Here is a 16,403-nt window from a genome sequence, read left to right on the forward strand (position 1 = left end):
GGTTATAGCACAGATAGGTAAACAAGAGTTTCTGCACGTGAGTGGCCAGCCAGCAGCGTACTGACTGAACCAAGCCCACCAGAACAACACAGGAGGGTGAAAAAGAATGTTTTCTTCAAGCTCCTCTATCTGTAGGCAGAGAGCTAATGAATAGTGGGTCTAGGGGCCTTTCCTGAAGGCCCTGTGCCATTTGGGTATGAGGTGTAGGTCCAGTCCCACATCAGTCCCACCAGCTGGAATTTGTGTGCTTATCTGGTCATGTAACTAGAATCTGTATGTTTCCTGTGATGTGGTGCACACTGTTGGCCTACTAATGAGTATGTCTGGTCATGTTAATAGTGAGGAAGAGCGGTTTGTAGTTTCTGTATGAGCTTATACAACTTAACAAGGAGGAAATTAGGAGTGCCACTGTCCTAGATTACTGGGTGTTAAACTTAAAAACCTATTTTCACCTGAAAACTGTATGCCTCATATTAGGGTCACATGTGTGTCTAATGTACAGAAATAGCACTTACATCATTCTTTAACTTCAGTGTTCTAAACTGATGAACACTTGATGATATTTTAAAGACAGAAATGCATATGGTGAAGTTTTAAATTAATTTTGTATACTGGCTTTTATAGACATAATATTTTTTTTCCAGTTTAACTTTGTTGGAAGAATCCTTGGGCCCAGAGGACTAACAGCTAAACAGCTTGAGGCAGAAACAGGATGCAAGATAATGGTGCGAGGGAAGGGCTCGATGAGGGACAAAAAGAAGGTAAGCTCTTGAGAGGTGGTGGTGTAGTTTCAGGTGCATGTTTTCATTTCCTAGTAGAGTAATATCGTGTCTCTCTTGTTTTCTTAATATGTTTTTTCATTATCTGTTTGTTTTTTTTTTTACAAGCTTGGTAAATCACACAGCCTACCCTAAAGAAGTTAAACGTGCATGCTCCATAATGGTGTAATTGGGAGTCTAACTAGCAATTATAAAATATTCTTCAGTAATAACTAACTTCTAACTGTGTCACATTTCTCAAGGTAAAGGTAAAAATTGAAGTTAAATTGTATTTTTTAAACAAGAGTTGTTAACCTTAAAGGTGTTCTTAACTTTCTTGTGTTGAAATATCAAACTAGTTTTTTTACAAGTACTATGGATTGGAAAAAAAATGTACAGTGTATTTCTGGCAGTGAATTCTGTCCAAGTTAAACAAGAAGCACTATGTTTCTGGATTTGTCTTCTGTTCAGGTGGAGTTGCAATGTAATTAAGGCTGTTACTTTGCCTGCCCTGTAATACACATACTCTGCCTATATAAATAGAGTAACTACACTTTAAAGGACAGAGCCATCCTGAATGTCAATTTGTTCTGCTGGTAACTCCTGGAAGTAATTTATTTCTACAGATCTATTTTCTAGCTATTCCCCTCCACCTCTCATTACTACTGGTGAAGTTGCATCAGCCTCTCCACTGCTGGTTTTCCTCTTTGTTTCCATAAGAATTATTTCTTTTGGTTCTTTCTTTAGAACACCCTCCCCCCTTCTGTTCATTATCTGATCATCAACATAATACAAACTTTGATTCAAATGTAGGACATAAAATAAAAAGCTAATTTTTACCCAGTTAAAAATCTCAGTCTGCTTCCTGGAGCTTTTGACTGCCACCTACAAACTTCATTTGAAGCCTCTTGTTTTCTTCATCTGCAGTAATATTGTCACTACCCTTTCTTTTATTCTACCTATAACTTTTGGATGTTTAGATTGCCAGCATTTGAGCAAAGATCCATTTTGACAGTATTTCGTTGTCTGAGTTCTGTGTAAGTAAGAGGATGATATTTTCTTAAATGCTTGATTTATATAATTATAGTTTATAAATAACTATAATTAATAATTATAGTTTGTCCTGAATTCCTTCTGCCTCATGGCTGGGGGTACATTGAATATATAAATGAGTCCTACTGTTATGGGGCTTTAAACTGTAAATGGGTAAATAGACGTTGGAAGAGGTGATACTTTTGTACAGGATTTTAAAATACAGGTATCCCATAACTGGAGGAGATGGGGGGGAGTGTGTCAGAGAGAGACATTATAATTACAGAGTATTAAAATTTCAGTATGCTTCACCTGACATGCCAAATTCTGTGGATGTAGATGCCATGTTTTGAAGCCAAGTGTATGGTTGCCAATGTGGGAACTATCTTAATTACATAGCTTTGTGGCTATTAATAGTAGTCAGGTTTTTACATTTTTTATCTTTTTTTCTTTAAAAAATGGTTATCTTAGGGCAGGAGGTTTAGTGGAAAATATTGCTTCCTTTTAAGAGTTTGCAAACTTCACCTGATTTTTATAGAAGAAGAACATTTGATCTACTCTTGAAAACTACCACTTTTTAGCTGGTAGATTAATTAGGTGTTAAGACTTCTGATTACATGTGTAACAGTAAATCTTCATTGTGCTAAACTAAAATTTAGTTTGTAATGGATAAATTTTATCAGTTTCCAAGAAATGTACTCAGACCTTAAAAAGAAGTGAAGTGAGTACTTTAAAGTTCATTAGCTTTTTTTACTTATTTAAATATAGTTCTTAAAAGCTATAGGATTTTTATTAATAATACAATTTCTACCTTCATTTATGGGTAGAATTTAAGTTTATTGCTGCTCTCTTTGTGTTTTAGGAATGGAAGTTCTAGGTCAGAGTAGTTAATCAGGAGTTAGTTTATGTAACCTTTTCCTGAATAAAAAGGTTAGTTCTGGTTCATTTATGTTCATAGATATCATAAGCTAAAACATTTAGGCATCTGTTCTTCAGAAAGCTTATCAGTGTAGATTGAGGCCCCAAGCTTAACAGTCCAGAAATAATGTCTCAGTTAACAGTGAACTTTATGTATATAAAGATAGTCATTAGCAATAATGGTCTGATACAGCCTTAGAAGTTCTGCAGGTTGGCTTTGCTGTGTGGAAATGCACACTTAGTTGTGTTAGCAACAGCTATCTTGCAAAGAGTTTACAGTGGTGTAAAAAGAAAGAAAAAAACAATCTGCACTGAGGCTTCAGTTTTTCTTCTGAAGATACATGTTCCCCTATAAATGTTTCGTTTGCAGACCCTTTTGTCGAAAGCAATTACATATTACTTCAGATTCCTGAGAGTTGTGTTACTTGGGCCATGTCATAATCCCTTCCCCCAGTCTCTTCCCTTTCCTTCACTTCATATTATCCTGAATAGAAACCAAAGTAGACCAAGGAATTCCATGTCTGGTATGGTAGCCATTTTTCAGGGTGGGAGTAGTAGTGCATTTTTGTTAGAGCTGTACAGTCTTCATTCTTTGCATGCTTTTGTATGTCCAGCTTCTGAGGACATTCTTTTCCTGTCCTATCAGCAGGGCAGGCAGTTATACACCACCAGCCAGAGTAGTACATGTGCATGCGCTATGTCCTTCATTACTCTCAGCTGCCATCTAGGATAAGCACATTCTGTGCGATGTTGTTAGTCACCACTGTGTGTTCTGACCTGTCCATTGAACATTCACGTAAGTCTTGGAGTCTGTGTAACGTCTGTTATAGAACCATAGAATGGAGGAGGTTGGAAAGGACCTCTGGAGGTTCTTTTGTCTAACACTCCCTCCTCAAGCCAAGGTCACCTACAACAGGTTACCTAGGACCATGTTCAGATGGCTGTTCAGTGCCCACAACCGCTTATCACTGTGCTTCAGAACCTGCCCTAGCTTGAGCAGGTTTATTGTCTGGGGAAGTTGTATTTTTGGACTAATTGCCCCCACTGTCCACACAGTGTTTTTTTGTTTGGTTGAGGGTTGAAGATTTTTCCAGTTTTTGACTGAATTATTTTGACATTTGGAGAACATAAGAAATGCAGGTTAATTTGTTTGTGTCTTTTGTAAGTATATTTCATATCTACAAACATGGTCGCCCAGTGCTAGTTACAGCAGAAACCTTATTGGATGTGTGAAGGAATTAATTACTAAACCAGGGTCAATCTGTAATGTGGCAGCTACTGAGTGCTAAATACCATCTCCTAGAGTAACCTGTCCATCTACTTTTCTCTTCCTACTTTGGTAGTGGTTGCTGAATCCAAGAGAAAATACAGACTGACATACTGGGAAATAAACCATCCAGACTTGCCCTGTTGAGAGTTTTACTCTTCCTGCATGAACAAGTAATGAATTGGGAATCTTTGTCAAGACACTTGAACTAGCCTCAAATCTTGAAACTTTCTGACAGATTTACCTCAGAAAGCAAGGGGAAATCCTCAAATTGTTTGTATCTGAGGCTCAGCTGGTAATCAGAACATCTCTCTAGGCTGCTTTAGACCAATTTAAAATCAAAACCTTAATTACTGAGAATATTGTGATTGGAGCCTGGAGGTACTTGAAGGAGATTATTTGGGAGGGGAGAGGGGTTGCAGCCATTAATCAAAAGTTAATGAATGTGTAACTTTATTAAGACCAAGCGATTTTTTTTTTTTTAACTCAGTCCAAATGCACTTCATTAGGTAGTGAGTAAAACTAGTAATTTTCACACCAGTCAAAGAATGCTGCTTCAAAAAAGGGAAGACTGTCCAATGGTGGATAAGCAAAACATTAGTTTTTTTCATCTGCCTTGTCTTACATGAATTCCATTGAACAGATTGACACACCCGTAGAGACTCAGCTATGTGCTCTTGAACCCATTGACTTCTGTTATCTAACTTAAGAGGGGTGTGCAGCTTTATGGCATCAGGCTGCTGGCTTTTTGCAGCCTTGGTCAACTACATTGTTTTTTTCCCATTTTTTCCTACTTTTAGTCAAGGATCTGTAGAACTGTGTGAGGAGAGGGCGTCATTTGGTTTTACTTCATGAGGAAGCATCTTATGTTACACAAAATTTTTTTCTTGAAGTCGTTAGTTTCAAAGAGAGGCGGGCATCTATGCCATTCTAAATTTGAAGAACTCTATGCTTTCATTCACTGCAATAGCTTCAAATCTGTTACAGTTTGCTCCATACTAGATCATTTGAACTGATTTGTGCTTCCTGACGTACAGCCTACTTGTTCCTACATCACTGTTCATCTTGCAAGCAGAAATTACATAAGGTTTCACGAAAGACAAGATCTCAGCACCAGTCTTGACCTTTGGCTGGTGCAGAGTTGTCACACTAAATCAGTAATTCAATTTCTTTGAACTCTCTGGTTTTGTGGGCCCTTTTTATTGTGTTTAGTTTGGTCAATTTGAGATCTTGGGTTTTTTTTTGGTTTTGGTTTGGGTTTTTTTTGAAAGGCTAAAAAGAAATTCAAAAATTACACTTGGTACCTATGCAAAACTTGAGGGGGAAAAAAAAAAGTAGAAAAATTTGGCTAAACTCATGTGTTTAGCATATGGTAGCAAATGGTGATGTTGGTCTGCCCTTAAGAATGAAAGGTTGACCAGCCATCATTATTCTTGTCTTCTGGGAATAAATTGCATGGTTCAGGCCTGCTGATTCTAAAATTTGCCTCTACACAAAACCCTGCTGCCACTCCTGTTTGACAGTTTCATATATCTGTGTTTGAGAAATCATGGCTGTGGTTTCGAATGGCAATTGAAAAAAGAACTGTAGGTGGTTGTCAAGGTGGGATTTAAGTATTTGTCAGTGCTGTCAGGAGTAACAGAAAAGATGTTCTAAGTTGGGGACACTGGCATGTGAAATTGAAAGACAAGACAATGTACATAATGCATGATGAGCATTGCTGTCCTTTTATTTAAAAAAAAAAAAACCAAACAAAAAACTAACCACAAACCTCTCTTTCTAATAATGCCAGTGGGGTTTCTGGAGGTCAGATGCTTATTCTTCCACTTTGAACTGTAACTCTCAGGATTCCTTGTCAATATCCATTTTAAGGCTACTGTTCATTAAAATTAATTGATTTCTAACCAGAAACTTGCTGGCTGAGGCAGTGTGTGGTGGCAGGTCAGCATGTTGGTTATGGATCGTACTTTGTTGCATATGAAAGCTGCGACTTGTTTATATAAGAAACTGCCAAACCAATGGTTACATTCACTTGTAGTTGCTATCAGCTTCTGTCACTGCTCATTAATAGTGACTGCATGAGCAGGCCACACAGCCAGGATTGAGATAGTACCTTTACAGGATGTTCCTGGATCTATTGCATTCCGGTTACAAACTTTTAATAGAACATTATTATGTTTAAGACATTCAGAATGCACTATTTAAGATATTACCCTGCGAATAATTAACTTTGGCACTTAGCATCTTCTACAGTGACAATTTTCTCTAAAATCAGTCTCATAAGTATGCATGTCAGCATTAAGGTTTGATTTTTTTCACACTGATTTACCAAACTTAGGGTTTTTTCATAATTTTTGACCACTGTAGTAATCACCTTTTATTCTTAAACTAACTTTAAACAAAAATGTCGTAGTCATATAAAGTTACTACTGAGCTTACATATTCAACGTGTCACAACTCCCATTTCAAGACACAGTGAAGAATGTACCATATTAAACTATTAGAATTTGTGTAGCTGTGTAGTGAAGAAAAGTCCTGTAGCTTAGAGCCCAAACCTGTTTAAGACTGTTTAGTGGTCAATACCACTTTGCCTTCCTAGAGGTTCATTGTAAAACATAAGTTGTAATGAAAATAATTTCGGTTGCTTGTAGGCTAGTGTGTTTTTCCAGTAGTGAGTACTTCAGAAAATAGGCTTTTCGGTTCCCATTTTAAAACCTTTATTACGTTTGTAACCACTTCTTTTGAATGCAGGAGGAGTTGTAAAACTGGATATTGTTATTGTTGTTGTCGTTGTTGCTTTTTATTGGAGAATGACTGAAGATGTCCTTTTTCCCTTTTTACCCACAAGACAAAAGTCTGTTGAGTTATATATATCCCTGGTAGTCTGGGAGTGGTGACCCTCTGAAAAGGCAAGTTTACAGTATTAACTAAGATATAAAAAAAAGAGTAAGTCATGACAGAAAATAAAAAAAAGATTCCTCTTAGCAAATTACTGATTTAGTTACATAATTAAATACTAAAAACTGACTGGTAGAAACTATACTTCAGGAAATTTGAAAGGCATCAATGTTGAAGGTAGCAAATGTTCTTTCTTAAATTACCCCTGACTGACTCCTTTTAAGCCTGTTTTATGGGAGTTTCATCATCCAGAGCCTCTAGAATATCATCTTTGAAATCCTACCTACATACATCTTTAGGTAAAAAATGTTCATTTCATATTGACAGTACTGAAGAATACACTGTAGGCACAATTAGCGTAGTTGTGTACGGGAATGTGGATTTTACAAGAGGAGAATGTTTTCCTTAAAATTGCTTATATTATTTGACAAATGCTTCTTATTTCAAGTAATTTATTGCAAAACACTTTTCAGTTTAACAGTCTGAGAGATGCTTTCTTTCAAGAGCAGAATGATTTTATTTTAAAAGTGAGAAAAATGTAGGTGCCTAAGGGCCATAAGAAATTTTGCAAAGCAATATCAGACTTCCAGAAAATATGTATCTGATACAATGAATCTTATAGATAGGTTTATTTCATATATGTCTTTACTTCTTATTGGCTACATACTGAATATATCCAGTATATATTTGGTGTACTGGATGCATATTTCATTTCTGCATGCACTCAATACAAAGTTGCAGCTTTGAGACGACTTTAACACTATTAAGACACATGTTTTCCTATATAATGTGTAAAGTAGCTGAAGCCTTTGATTATAGAATCACAGAATGGTTTGGGTTGGAAGGGACCTTAAAGATCATCGAATTCCAACCCTTCTGCCGTGGGCAGGGACACCTCCCACTAGATCAGGCTGCTCAAGGCCCTGTCCAACCTGACCTTGAACACTTTCAGGGATGAGGCATCCACGGCTTCCTTGAGTGACCTATTCCATTGTCTCACCAACTTCATTGTGAAGAATTTCTTCCTAATTGTGTAGTCTATAAATCTTCCCCCCCCTCCAATTTAAAGCCATTCCACCTCATCCTATCACTCCACGCCCTTGTAAAATGTACCTCCCCAGCTTTCTGGTGGACCTCTTTCAAGTGTACTGGAAGGCTGCTCTAAGATCTCCCCAGAATCTTGTCTTCTCCAGGCTGAAGAACCCCAACTCTTTCAGCCTGTCCTCGTATGAAAGGTGCTCCAGCCCTCTTATTTTTGTAGCCCTCCTCTGGACCCCTTCCAGTAGTTTCATATCCTTCTTATGTTGAGGATTCCAGAACTGAACACAGAACTCCAGGTGGGATCTCAGGAGAGGGGAGTAGAGGGGCAGAGTTGATTCTCTTGACCTACTGGCCACGCTTCTTTTGATGCAGCCCGGGTGGGATTGGCCTTCTGGGCTGCAAGTGCACATGGCCAATTCATGTCAAGCTTCTCATCAGTGAGCACCCTGAGAGTGTTAAAATGTTAAATAATTAATTGGTTATTGAGCTAATTAGGTATGGGAAAAACAAACTTCAAGGAAATTGAAGAAGTATTTTATTAAAGATACTGGAAACGGTAGACTGAAAGAGTGTAATCAAAGCCATGCTAGTAGAAACCAACTTCACTTTCCTTTTGTTTGTTTTTATATGTCTCCTGTGAGCAAAACTCCTTATCATCAAGAGGCAAGAGAATCTAGATTATCTTGAAATTGGAGAAAAGTTGCATGAAATGTAGTAGAAAATGTATATGTCAAGGGATTCTTGAATCATTGCCTGAACATCTGTGTATAAATAAGTCTCTTTTATGGATTTAAATTCTGTGTTTATTGTATAGTAATTGACTCATCTTATTCTGTACCGTAGTAGAAACAGTCTTTCTGCAAAATTATTTCTAAGCTTTTGCTATGTGGGAGGCACCTAGAGTCTTAATTGAGTTCTATGAAGTTGACTAGCCTACAGCTCACAGCTGTTTGTATCTGGCATTTGAATAGAAGATTTGAAGGGCTTGGCAGACAATTATTACTGAATAGTTTTGAGGCATCGACAAAATTGTTTGTAGATCTACCTGGATTTTACTGTGTCTAGCAAAGTAGTGAAAGAGGTGAAGGGTTTAAATAGTGAGAATCTACTGTAATCTGGAAGTTTTTCCAGACTTATTCAGCAGAAGAAGATGAGACACAAGTTACTGAACTAGGCAGGATTTTGTTTTGGTGGAGTAAGAGTATTGTTATTTACAGTCATATGATTTCAAAAATTTAAATCTTTTTTTTGCAGAGGCAGTAGAGTTGAGTGTTATCTAATGAAGGAGTTGATTCTTGTGAGTTTCCACAAATGATAGATTCAGTGATATTTATTGTCATGATGCGCTGTGAAGGCTACTAGTGGCTTTGCAGACTTTACTGCTGTTCTCATTTATCATCATTGCTAAACTCTTTCTGGATTCTAGGTTTTTCTAGGCTATAACCTTAACTTATTGGGCTGCCCTTCAGTGGATGATTTCATGTTTGGTATATGGCTGTCTTTTTTGAATTTTCTTTAAAATTGAAGTTGTGATATTTTAAACTTCCCTACCAGAAGTAAGTTGTGTTCAGGGTTGTGCTTCGAGTGTGTTTGCTGAGTGTCGTGGCAAAGACTGTACTTAGTTTGAGGCTTATGGGAATTTCCCTGTCCTGCATGAAGATTGAGTCCACTTAAATGTGAGAATGGGATTCAGGGAAGAAAGCAGTGTGCCTATGTGTTTCCCAAGTAGGTATCAGTTCTTGGCAGCTCTTGGTTCCCCATATTTTTAGGGGGAGCTGCTGGCAGGTTTACCGTCCTGCATATGGCTCTTGAGGGTCAGATTTAGCAATTTTATTTGAGACTGATAGGAAGGCTCTTTTGCGTGGAGCAAAAGAGAATCACAGAATAAAATACCTCTATTGCTGAAGCTAAATACTGTAAATGCTAATTGAGCACTTTGAAGGTAGAGATATTTGACTTTCTGCTACTTTTCTGGTTTCTAGATAGAGAAAAGTAACCTGTAGTGCTTCATTGTGGCAAGATGCGATTCCTTTCCAACCTTGAAAAGTCAGCTGTATGATAACAATCACAAATTGTAATTCCTAAAATGTCTGAGTGGTTTGCCATTTAAACATTTTTAGATGGTGACAATTTTCCACTTTTCTTACATCTCTTGGCTCTGTGTTAGCCTGTCTTGCCTATACTTGGATTAAGATGGATGTTATTAATCACTGGTTACCCTTTTGCTATATGTGGCCTACAATATATTAAGGATATGAATGAAATTCAAATACCTATGTGGATGTTAATGGGTATGCAGTGGTACAGTATCCTTAATTTACAGTATATCCAATTATGGTTGAAAGATTTGTTGGTCTTTACTCTTTTCTGATATAGAGAGGGATTTATTGACATTTGCACTTTATTAGTCTTTCCTGATAATAATTAACAGCTTCTTTCAGCTAATTATCCACATTTTTCACATCTTTTCAGGGCAGTAAATGGGGAATGTTTTGATGAACGTAGGACTTGCTGAAATGCTTGCACACTGTGAATATATCTTAAAAAACCGCATGTGTTTAAAACTTGTAACAACTCAGTTTAAAATCTGTGGTAAGTACTTCCATGAAAGGATGAGAACTTACTCCAATTTTTGTTAGGACCAGGTGCACAAATCTGGTTTTCTGTTAAGGATTCCTTGTTACTCTTTCAGTAGTAGAACACAGCAATGGTCAATACTGAACTTGAGTGGCATTTGTTTAGCTTAATAGAATCTGACATTCTTTGTCTGATTTGATTAAGTGCCACGAACTTGCTATAGAACACACACACCACACAGTATCCATGCATGCTTGACGGGTTTGTTAATGTGAATAATTATTGAATGGAATTTGGATCATAAATCAATTCAGTACTATATTCCTATAAGACCACCACAGTCTTGCCCTTTAGCCTGAATAGCCTGAAATGGAGAGAACATCAGGCTGGTTTTGGCTGTTTAAAATAAAATTGGTAAAACAATGACTTCATTCAGACAATAGCTTGTGTGCCTGATAGAATGGAATAACTGGCAGCTTTTTCTGTCTTGGTTCTTGCTGGCCTCCTTCTGAATGGTCATGGGCTTTATGAATCATCATAAAAGGAGGGTTAATTTTTGTGGTGCTTCATTTATCCTCTGAATATATGGTGAACTGCCTTGAACGTGCACTAAACTGAGTTTTAGAGTTCTAGCAACACTGAATATATTAGCATGAAGGCAGTTAAATAATTAAATACTGGAGTTAAAATAGTGTTACAACTGAGGGACTTGAGTCTATAATAACATGAGGTATTAGAAAATTAATAACAGACTTCTCCTGCTACTAACAGTTAAAATGATTTAGCATCCAGAAGACCACCTGAAAGGGAAGAAAAAATACAACAGAAAAATTATAATTAAAAGTATTTCTTAAGAGTCAGGGCGATTGGTAAATTTGCACTCTTTACTTGCCTCAAAGCTACTGGTACATGAACTCTGATTGCAGTAGCTTTTGAAGAGACAAGAAGTGTAAAAAGTAGATACCGATGTTGCCCTCAGACTTGGCTAGAGGTCTGTATAGGTAATTTGTAGATGTGATGTTAGGAATGAGTAAAAATGAAAGATTAAAATTAATTGGTAACTCAGCTAGAAGTCTTGAAATCCTTTTTGATTCCTGACAGAAGTGAAATAGGCAATGTAATTATGAACCAAACTGTACTAGCTTTTATGCATAATTTGAAAGTATGCTAGTGATGTTTTTTTCAGACACAAATGGAAGGAATTTTTCTTCAACGATAGAGTTGAGTTAATTGAATGCCTTGTCCTGACATGTGGCCAGGGAGTGCATATAACTGTTTTGCGGAATCTTCTGCTTATCATAACCTAAATTTTTCTGTAGTTAGTAAGTCTAGTGCAGGTGTTACTTTTTTTTCCCCAGTCTTTTGCGACTGTTTTGACCATGCGTTGTGGTACAAGGTTGGTATGACTGTTTCCAGTGAGGAGAGCATTTCATGAATTGGATGTTCTGATGTGGAGTTATTTAATTATTTGGAAGGTTTTTTGAAATTACTTTCTTTGAGTGTTGTATTGTGGTGGGATTTTTTGCTAGATTTTTTTTTACGCTATTAATAGCAATATATCTAAGTGTATATCTTTCAGCTTGATACCTAGCAAAATTAGACCCCCATGTTATGAATGAAAAGTTGAAAACTGATGTTCCTTTTCTCCTGGCCTCTTTTAGTATAGTCTGTGTGTTGTACATGTATTGTCTCTGCAGTCTGGAGCTCTGGGAACTGTTCCAAAAATCGTGTCCAAAGCATGGATGTGGTTATTTTCTGGCTCCCATGTATGTTTCTCCCTGTCAAAATCCTGATTCCATTTCAATCCATAGGATCTTTAAACTCTGGATGATGCATCTTGACCTTTGGGCCTAGATGAACCAGGTTTTTTTTGTTAAGTGTGGTCATGTACCATAATTTATTGGTCCTTATTATTTCTGTGGTGGCACTTAGTATAAGGAAAGAAGTGCTGACTACACCTGGTCCATTGTGTGAAAACCTGTTCACTTTAGCAATTGCATGTTTGTCTTGAATAAGGAAGAGGTGATTTTTTGAAAGATGAGACCTCTAGCACATTAATACCAACTCTTGTCACTGCTTGTGTACTATTCAGAGTATTTTTATAAGTGGTTATCTGGAATGTTTAGTCCTGCAGCCATAGAAAAAAAAGATAAATTCTTCCCTGGCAGTCAGATGTTGCTGAAGGATTAGAATGCCAAACTACATATAACTGCCTGTCTGAGTCTGTCAGAAGTACCTGACTGATTTAATTGATCCATTTGATGGAATTATTTGGGAGCCACTTAAGGTGCAGGACTACTGATTTCAAATGCCCCATATATTTACAACCATATGTATTCAAAGAAATTTAAGTTTTAAGTTGCTGGAGGTCTTGGGGAATATTTGTTTTAGCTAGCTTGCTGGACTGTCATAATATGTTGTAATTATACAATTTGAAGAACTGAAAGCTGATAGTTGATGAGTTTAAGATTTAGAATGAATTTTTATAGGGTAAAGCATAGGTTGCTTTGTGTTTATTATATATGTTGTGTTTGCTTTCACTAGTGAGTGAGTCTCAGATGACCAAGCAATCTTTGAGGTGCCTTTGTAACAATCATGTTTCAGATTGACAACACTGGAATTGAACCTTCACTTATGTTATATGTTAACTCACACTGACTCATAACACCATTAATCAGAGAAGGTCTATAGATAAGCTGTGTTACAAGCCAAAATAAGCGATAAACTTCATAGTTATTAATACCATTGGAAATACTGAAGCTAATCTGGGAATTGGTCAGTATGTGGTGAGGAGACAAGTGCCAGAATTCTGGGGTTTTGCAGCCTGACTAGTGAAATTTTTCAGTATCCAGCTTTTTGAATGTTCAGTTCAATTTAGATTGAAATGCACTTTTTATTAATGGTTAATTTAGTACCTAATTAGCTTCTGAAAACTTGAACACCTCTTCCTTTCTAAGAAAAATCTGATTTGCCATGTCTTTTGTATACACCTGAAGAAACAAATGTTTTGAAGAGAAAAACAACTTTCCCGTTGATTGTGTTTCAGTTCTCTTAGGGAAGCTTATTTTATTTGTTTACCGTAGGCTTCAGACCTATTATTTACAGTCTAATGGAATATGTATTTCCTGAGTTATAGTAGAAGGATCTACCAGGTAGAATAAAGTGTAAAGGTTAAAAATTAATCATATATGGCCTGTTAATTTACTGAACCCACTTTCCATTGGCTGTTTTTGCAAGTTGGAGTATTAAATATAGTAAACTTGACTAGATAATACTGTACTACCAATCTTGCCAAATGCACAAACTGGCGAGAATGTGATGTTTTGAGTATGCTTTTTGGATCCTGGGCTTTCACAGTAGCAAGTACCGGATTTTTCTAGCATTTTCCTTGGAGAACCACATAATACAATAGGGGATTTTTTGCAGGGGCTTCACTGGGAGGGAATACTCAGGCTCCCCTGTCAGCAGTATCATTCACTAGGTCAGATTTTAGTGGGTAGGAGTTCAGATACACAGGTTACATTTGCTGCCTCTAGCAGTTGTTTATAGGGACCCTTACTGAATAAGCAACAGAAGGTGTATAAACATTGCATGGGCAACAACGGCAAGCTGACAGACAGTGTGTTTTGCCTTACTGGCTGGTTAAATAAGGCTGCTTTATTGCGAGAGAAAGGAAAGATAAAATCAAGTTGAAGATTTGAAGGAAATAAACAAGAAATGAAGTAAATTGGAAGACCCTCAAAACGTCAAAGAATGTGTCACACACATGCATGTATTATCTCACAAATGTCAGTTTTTAGAAAAAACCTTTCTAGCCTTTCCTTGGATTTGAGTTTCCAGAACATTTCAGGGCCTACAGCTGGGCTTCAGACTTAAATTGATTTTTTTTTCAGGTTTTTAAACAGACCTCTGAATCAAGCATCTCTTACTTTTGCTGGTTGCCTGACCTTGAAAATGGGTCTGTGCTCCTGTGAGAAACATCTTGAAGAGTGATTGGCTATCATGGAATCAACTGTTTACTTGAGCTGCTTGGCTTGAAAGCTAAGCCTTAGGAAAGAACTATTTCAGTTTCCTTTGTTAGTGTATCTTTCCTCACAGTTAGGTCACTGAAAACACAGGCTTGCTTTTAGGGATCTTTTTTCCACTCTGTTGTACTGGAGGTGATTTTGTGATCATTTAAGGAAACAACTGACCATCCTCGCCCCATCCCATTTTGTTCTTGCTTCTTTAGAGTTTCGCAAGAGCAAGCTTTCAAACTGTCAGTGGCAGACCATAGTTGTAAGTATGTAATTAGTCCATCTAATATTACAGTAGTTCTGCTTCCCTGGGCTCTTCAGAGTTGCTGCCAAACATCCTTTCCCACCATTTTAACCTGTGATCCATGGATCTCTGAAGCAGTGGACTGCTTCTAGAGGCCCGTGAAATGTGTCACAGAGAACCAAGCTTGTACATGTAGGACCATGAAATTTTATTACTCCCAACTTTAACCACTATCACGTATGTATTAAATGAATTGTAAGATCATTTTCATTCCCTGATCGACTGTGTTCTAGGTAATGTGCACTCCCGTATTTGCTTCTAAACCCTTGATAAATGCAATCTATTGGAATGCTTTTAAGACAATAGCTATTTAATGAATAGCTTGTGTGTACAGGAGAAAAGAATAAGCTTGATTGCTTACAATCTGACATTTGAAAAAGCGTTTTTTTAGATCTCTTGTATTTGCATATCTAATTGCTATGTAATCAAAACTAAGTGAACTGTAGCTACTTGAAACTAAAAAATGAAAGGCAATCATCTTTACGGGGGAAATATCCCACTCTTATGCAAGCCTGTCTGAATATTAGAATTATATTCTTCTTGTGTTTAATTATAGGTGTCTGACTGAGCAGTAAATTTATGCCTGTGTATTAAAGGAGTGAATGTGACCCTGAAACATCAGCTTTCCTTTGTTGAAGCAAAGCATTGGCATTGAGAGAACTTAACAGTGTTGTGTATTTTGGTGATAAGGGATTGTGCCAGAATAGCTGTTAATTACCTGCTTTGTTTGATATGGAAAGTAGTGGTTCTGCACTTTTCTTCCCACCAGTGACAGTACTCAATTAAAACTTGTATTAAACAGTGATAATGCCCTCGTTTATCTGGTGGGGAAGACGTGAGGTGAAGAAAATGAACAGAATTTTTTCAGCTGTTTGGAAGTGGCTTTGGGTTTGTTTTTTTTGTTGTTTTGGGTTTTTTATGAAACTAGTGACAGTGAAGAAAAACTAGTTTTGTCTTTTTGGTGTGGTGAGGTGTGGGGTTTGTTTTGGTTTGCTTTTTTAATTCTTTGACTCTAAAATCTTGCACTTTACGAATAGTAGCTACAGTAGGAATTGAGAAGATACTTAATTGTGATGTGGAAGTTATAAATTTGGAAGACAGCTGCCTTAACGTGTTCCATGTCATTACTGTGTGAAGTATCTATTGCGATAGGTCCTTATTTCACATTTTTTCAGAGTTTTATTGAATTGATTATACAACAGAAAAAGAAGCATTTTAAAAATCTGAGCATTTCTATTCCAGGTATTGGAAGCATGTTTTCTAAAGAAGTTGGTTTTCTCAGCTTCTGTTAATATCTGTTATTTTATAAAGAAATGTCCTCGGATCTGATTTTGCAAGACCTTGTTATCAGCTTAATACTTTGCTCTTCGATTCCTCAAGTATGTGACAAAACTGAATGCAGTATTTTGGCTGGGAACTCTTTAGTCTGAGACAGGATTCTCTAAGCAGCAGCGGTTTTTTGCATATCTAAACAGAAATAGTGAGGAGGAGTAAGGCAAGGAAGCTAATGGAGAAAAAAGATTTTGTAATCTCTGTAGATCAGGCATCAGTACTGATGAACATTCTAATATTGAAAATGCGCAAAATAAATC

The 16,403-nt window shown here is 36.9% G+C and overlaps 1 protein-coding gene across 7 annotated transcripts in view; it reads left to right on the forward strand.

The window, feature by feature from the left end:
- Window positions 1–16,403, forward strand: part of QKI (QKI, KH domain containing RNA binding) — a 152,874-nt gene that overhangs the window by 61,176 nt on the left and 75,295 nt on the right. For all 7 annotated transcript variants that reach the window (XR_008449392.1, XM_054063932.1, XM_054063933.1 and 4 more), the window contains exon 3: window positions 645–761. Coding sequence is in view for 6 of the 7 variants with exons in the window: in XM_054063932.1 (XP_053919907.1) it covers window positions 645–761 (117 nt within the window). In the remaining variant the exon portion in view is untranslated. The remainder of the gene's footprint in view (window positions 1–644; window positions 762–16,403) is intronic.

The sequence above is a fragment of the Cuculus canorus genome, chromosome 3 (genome assembly GCF_017976375.1).
Source record: "Cuculus canorus isolate bCucCan1 chromosome 3, bCucCan1.pri, whole genome shotgun sequence".
Taxonomy (NCBI): Eukaryota; Metazoa; Chordata; class Aves; order Cuculiformes; family Cuculidae; genus Cuculus; species Cuculus canorus.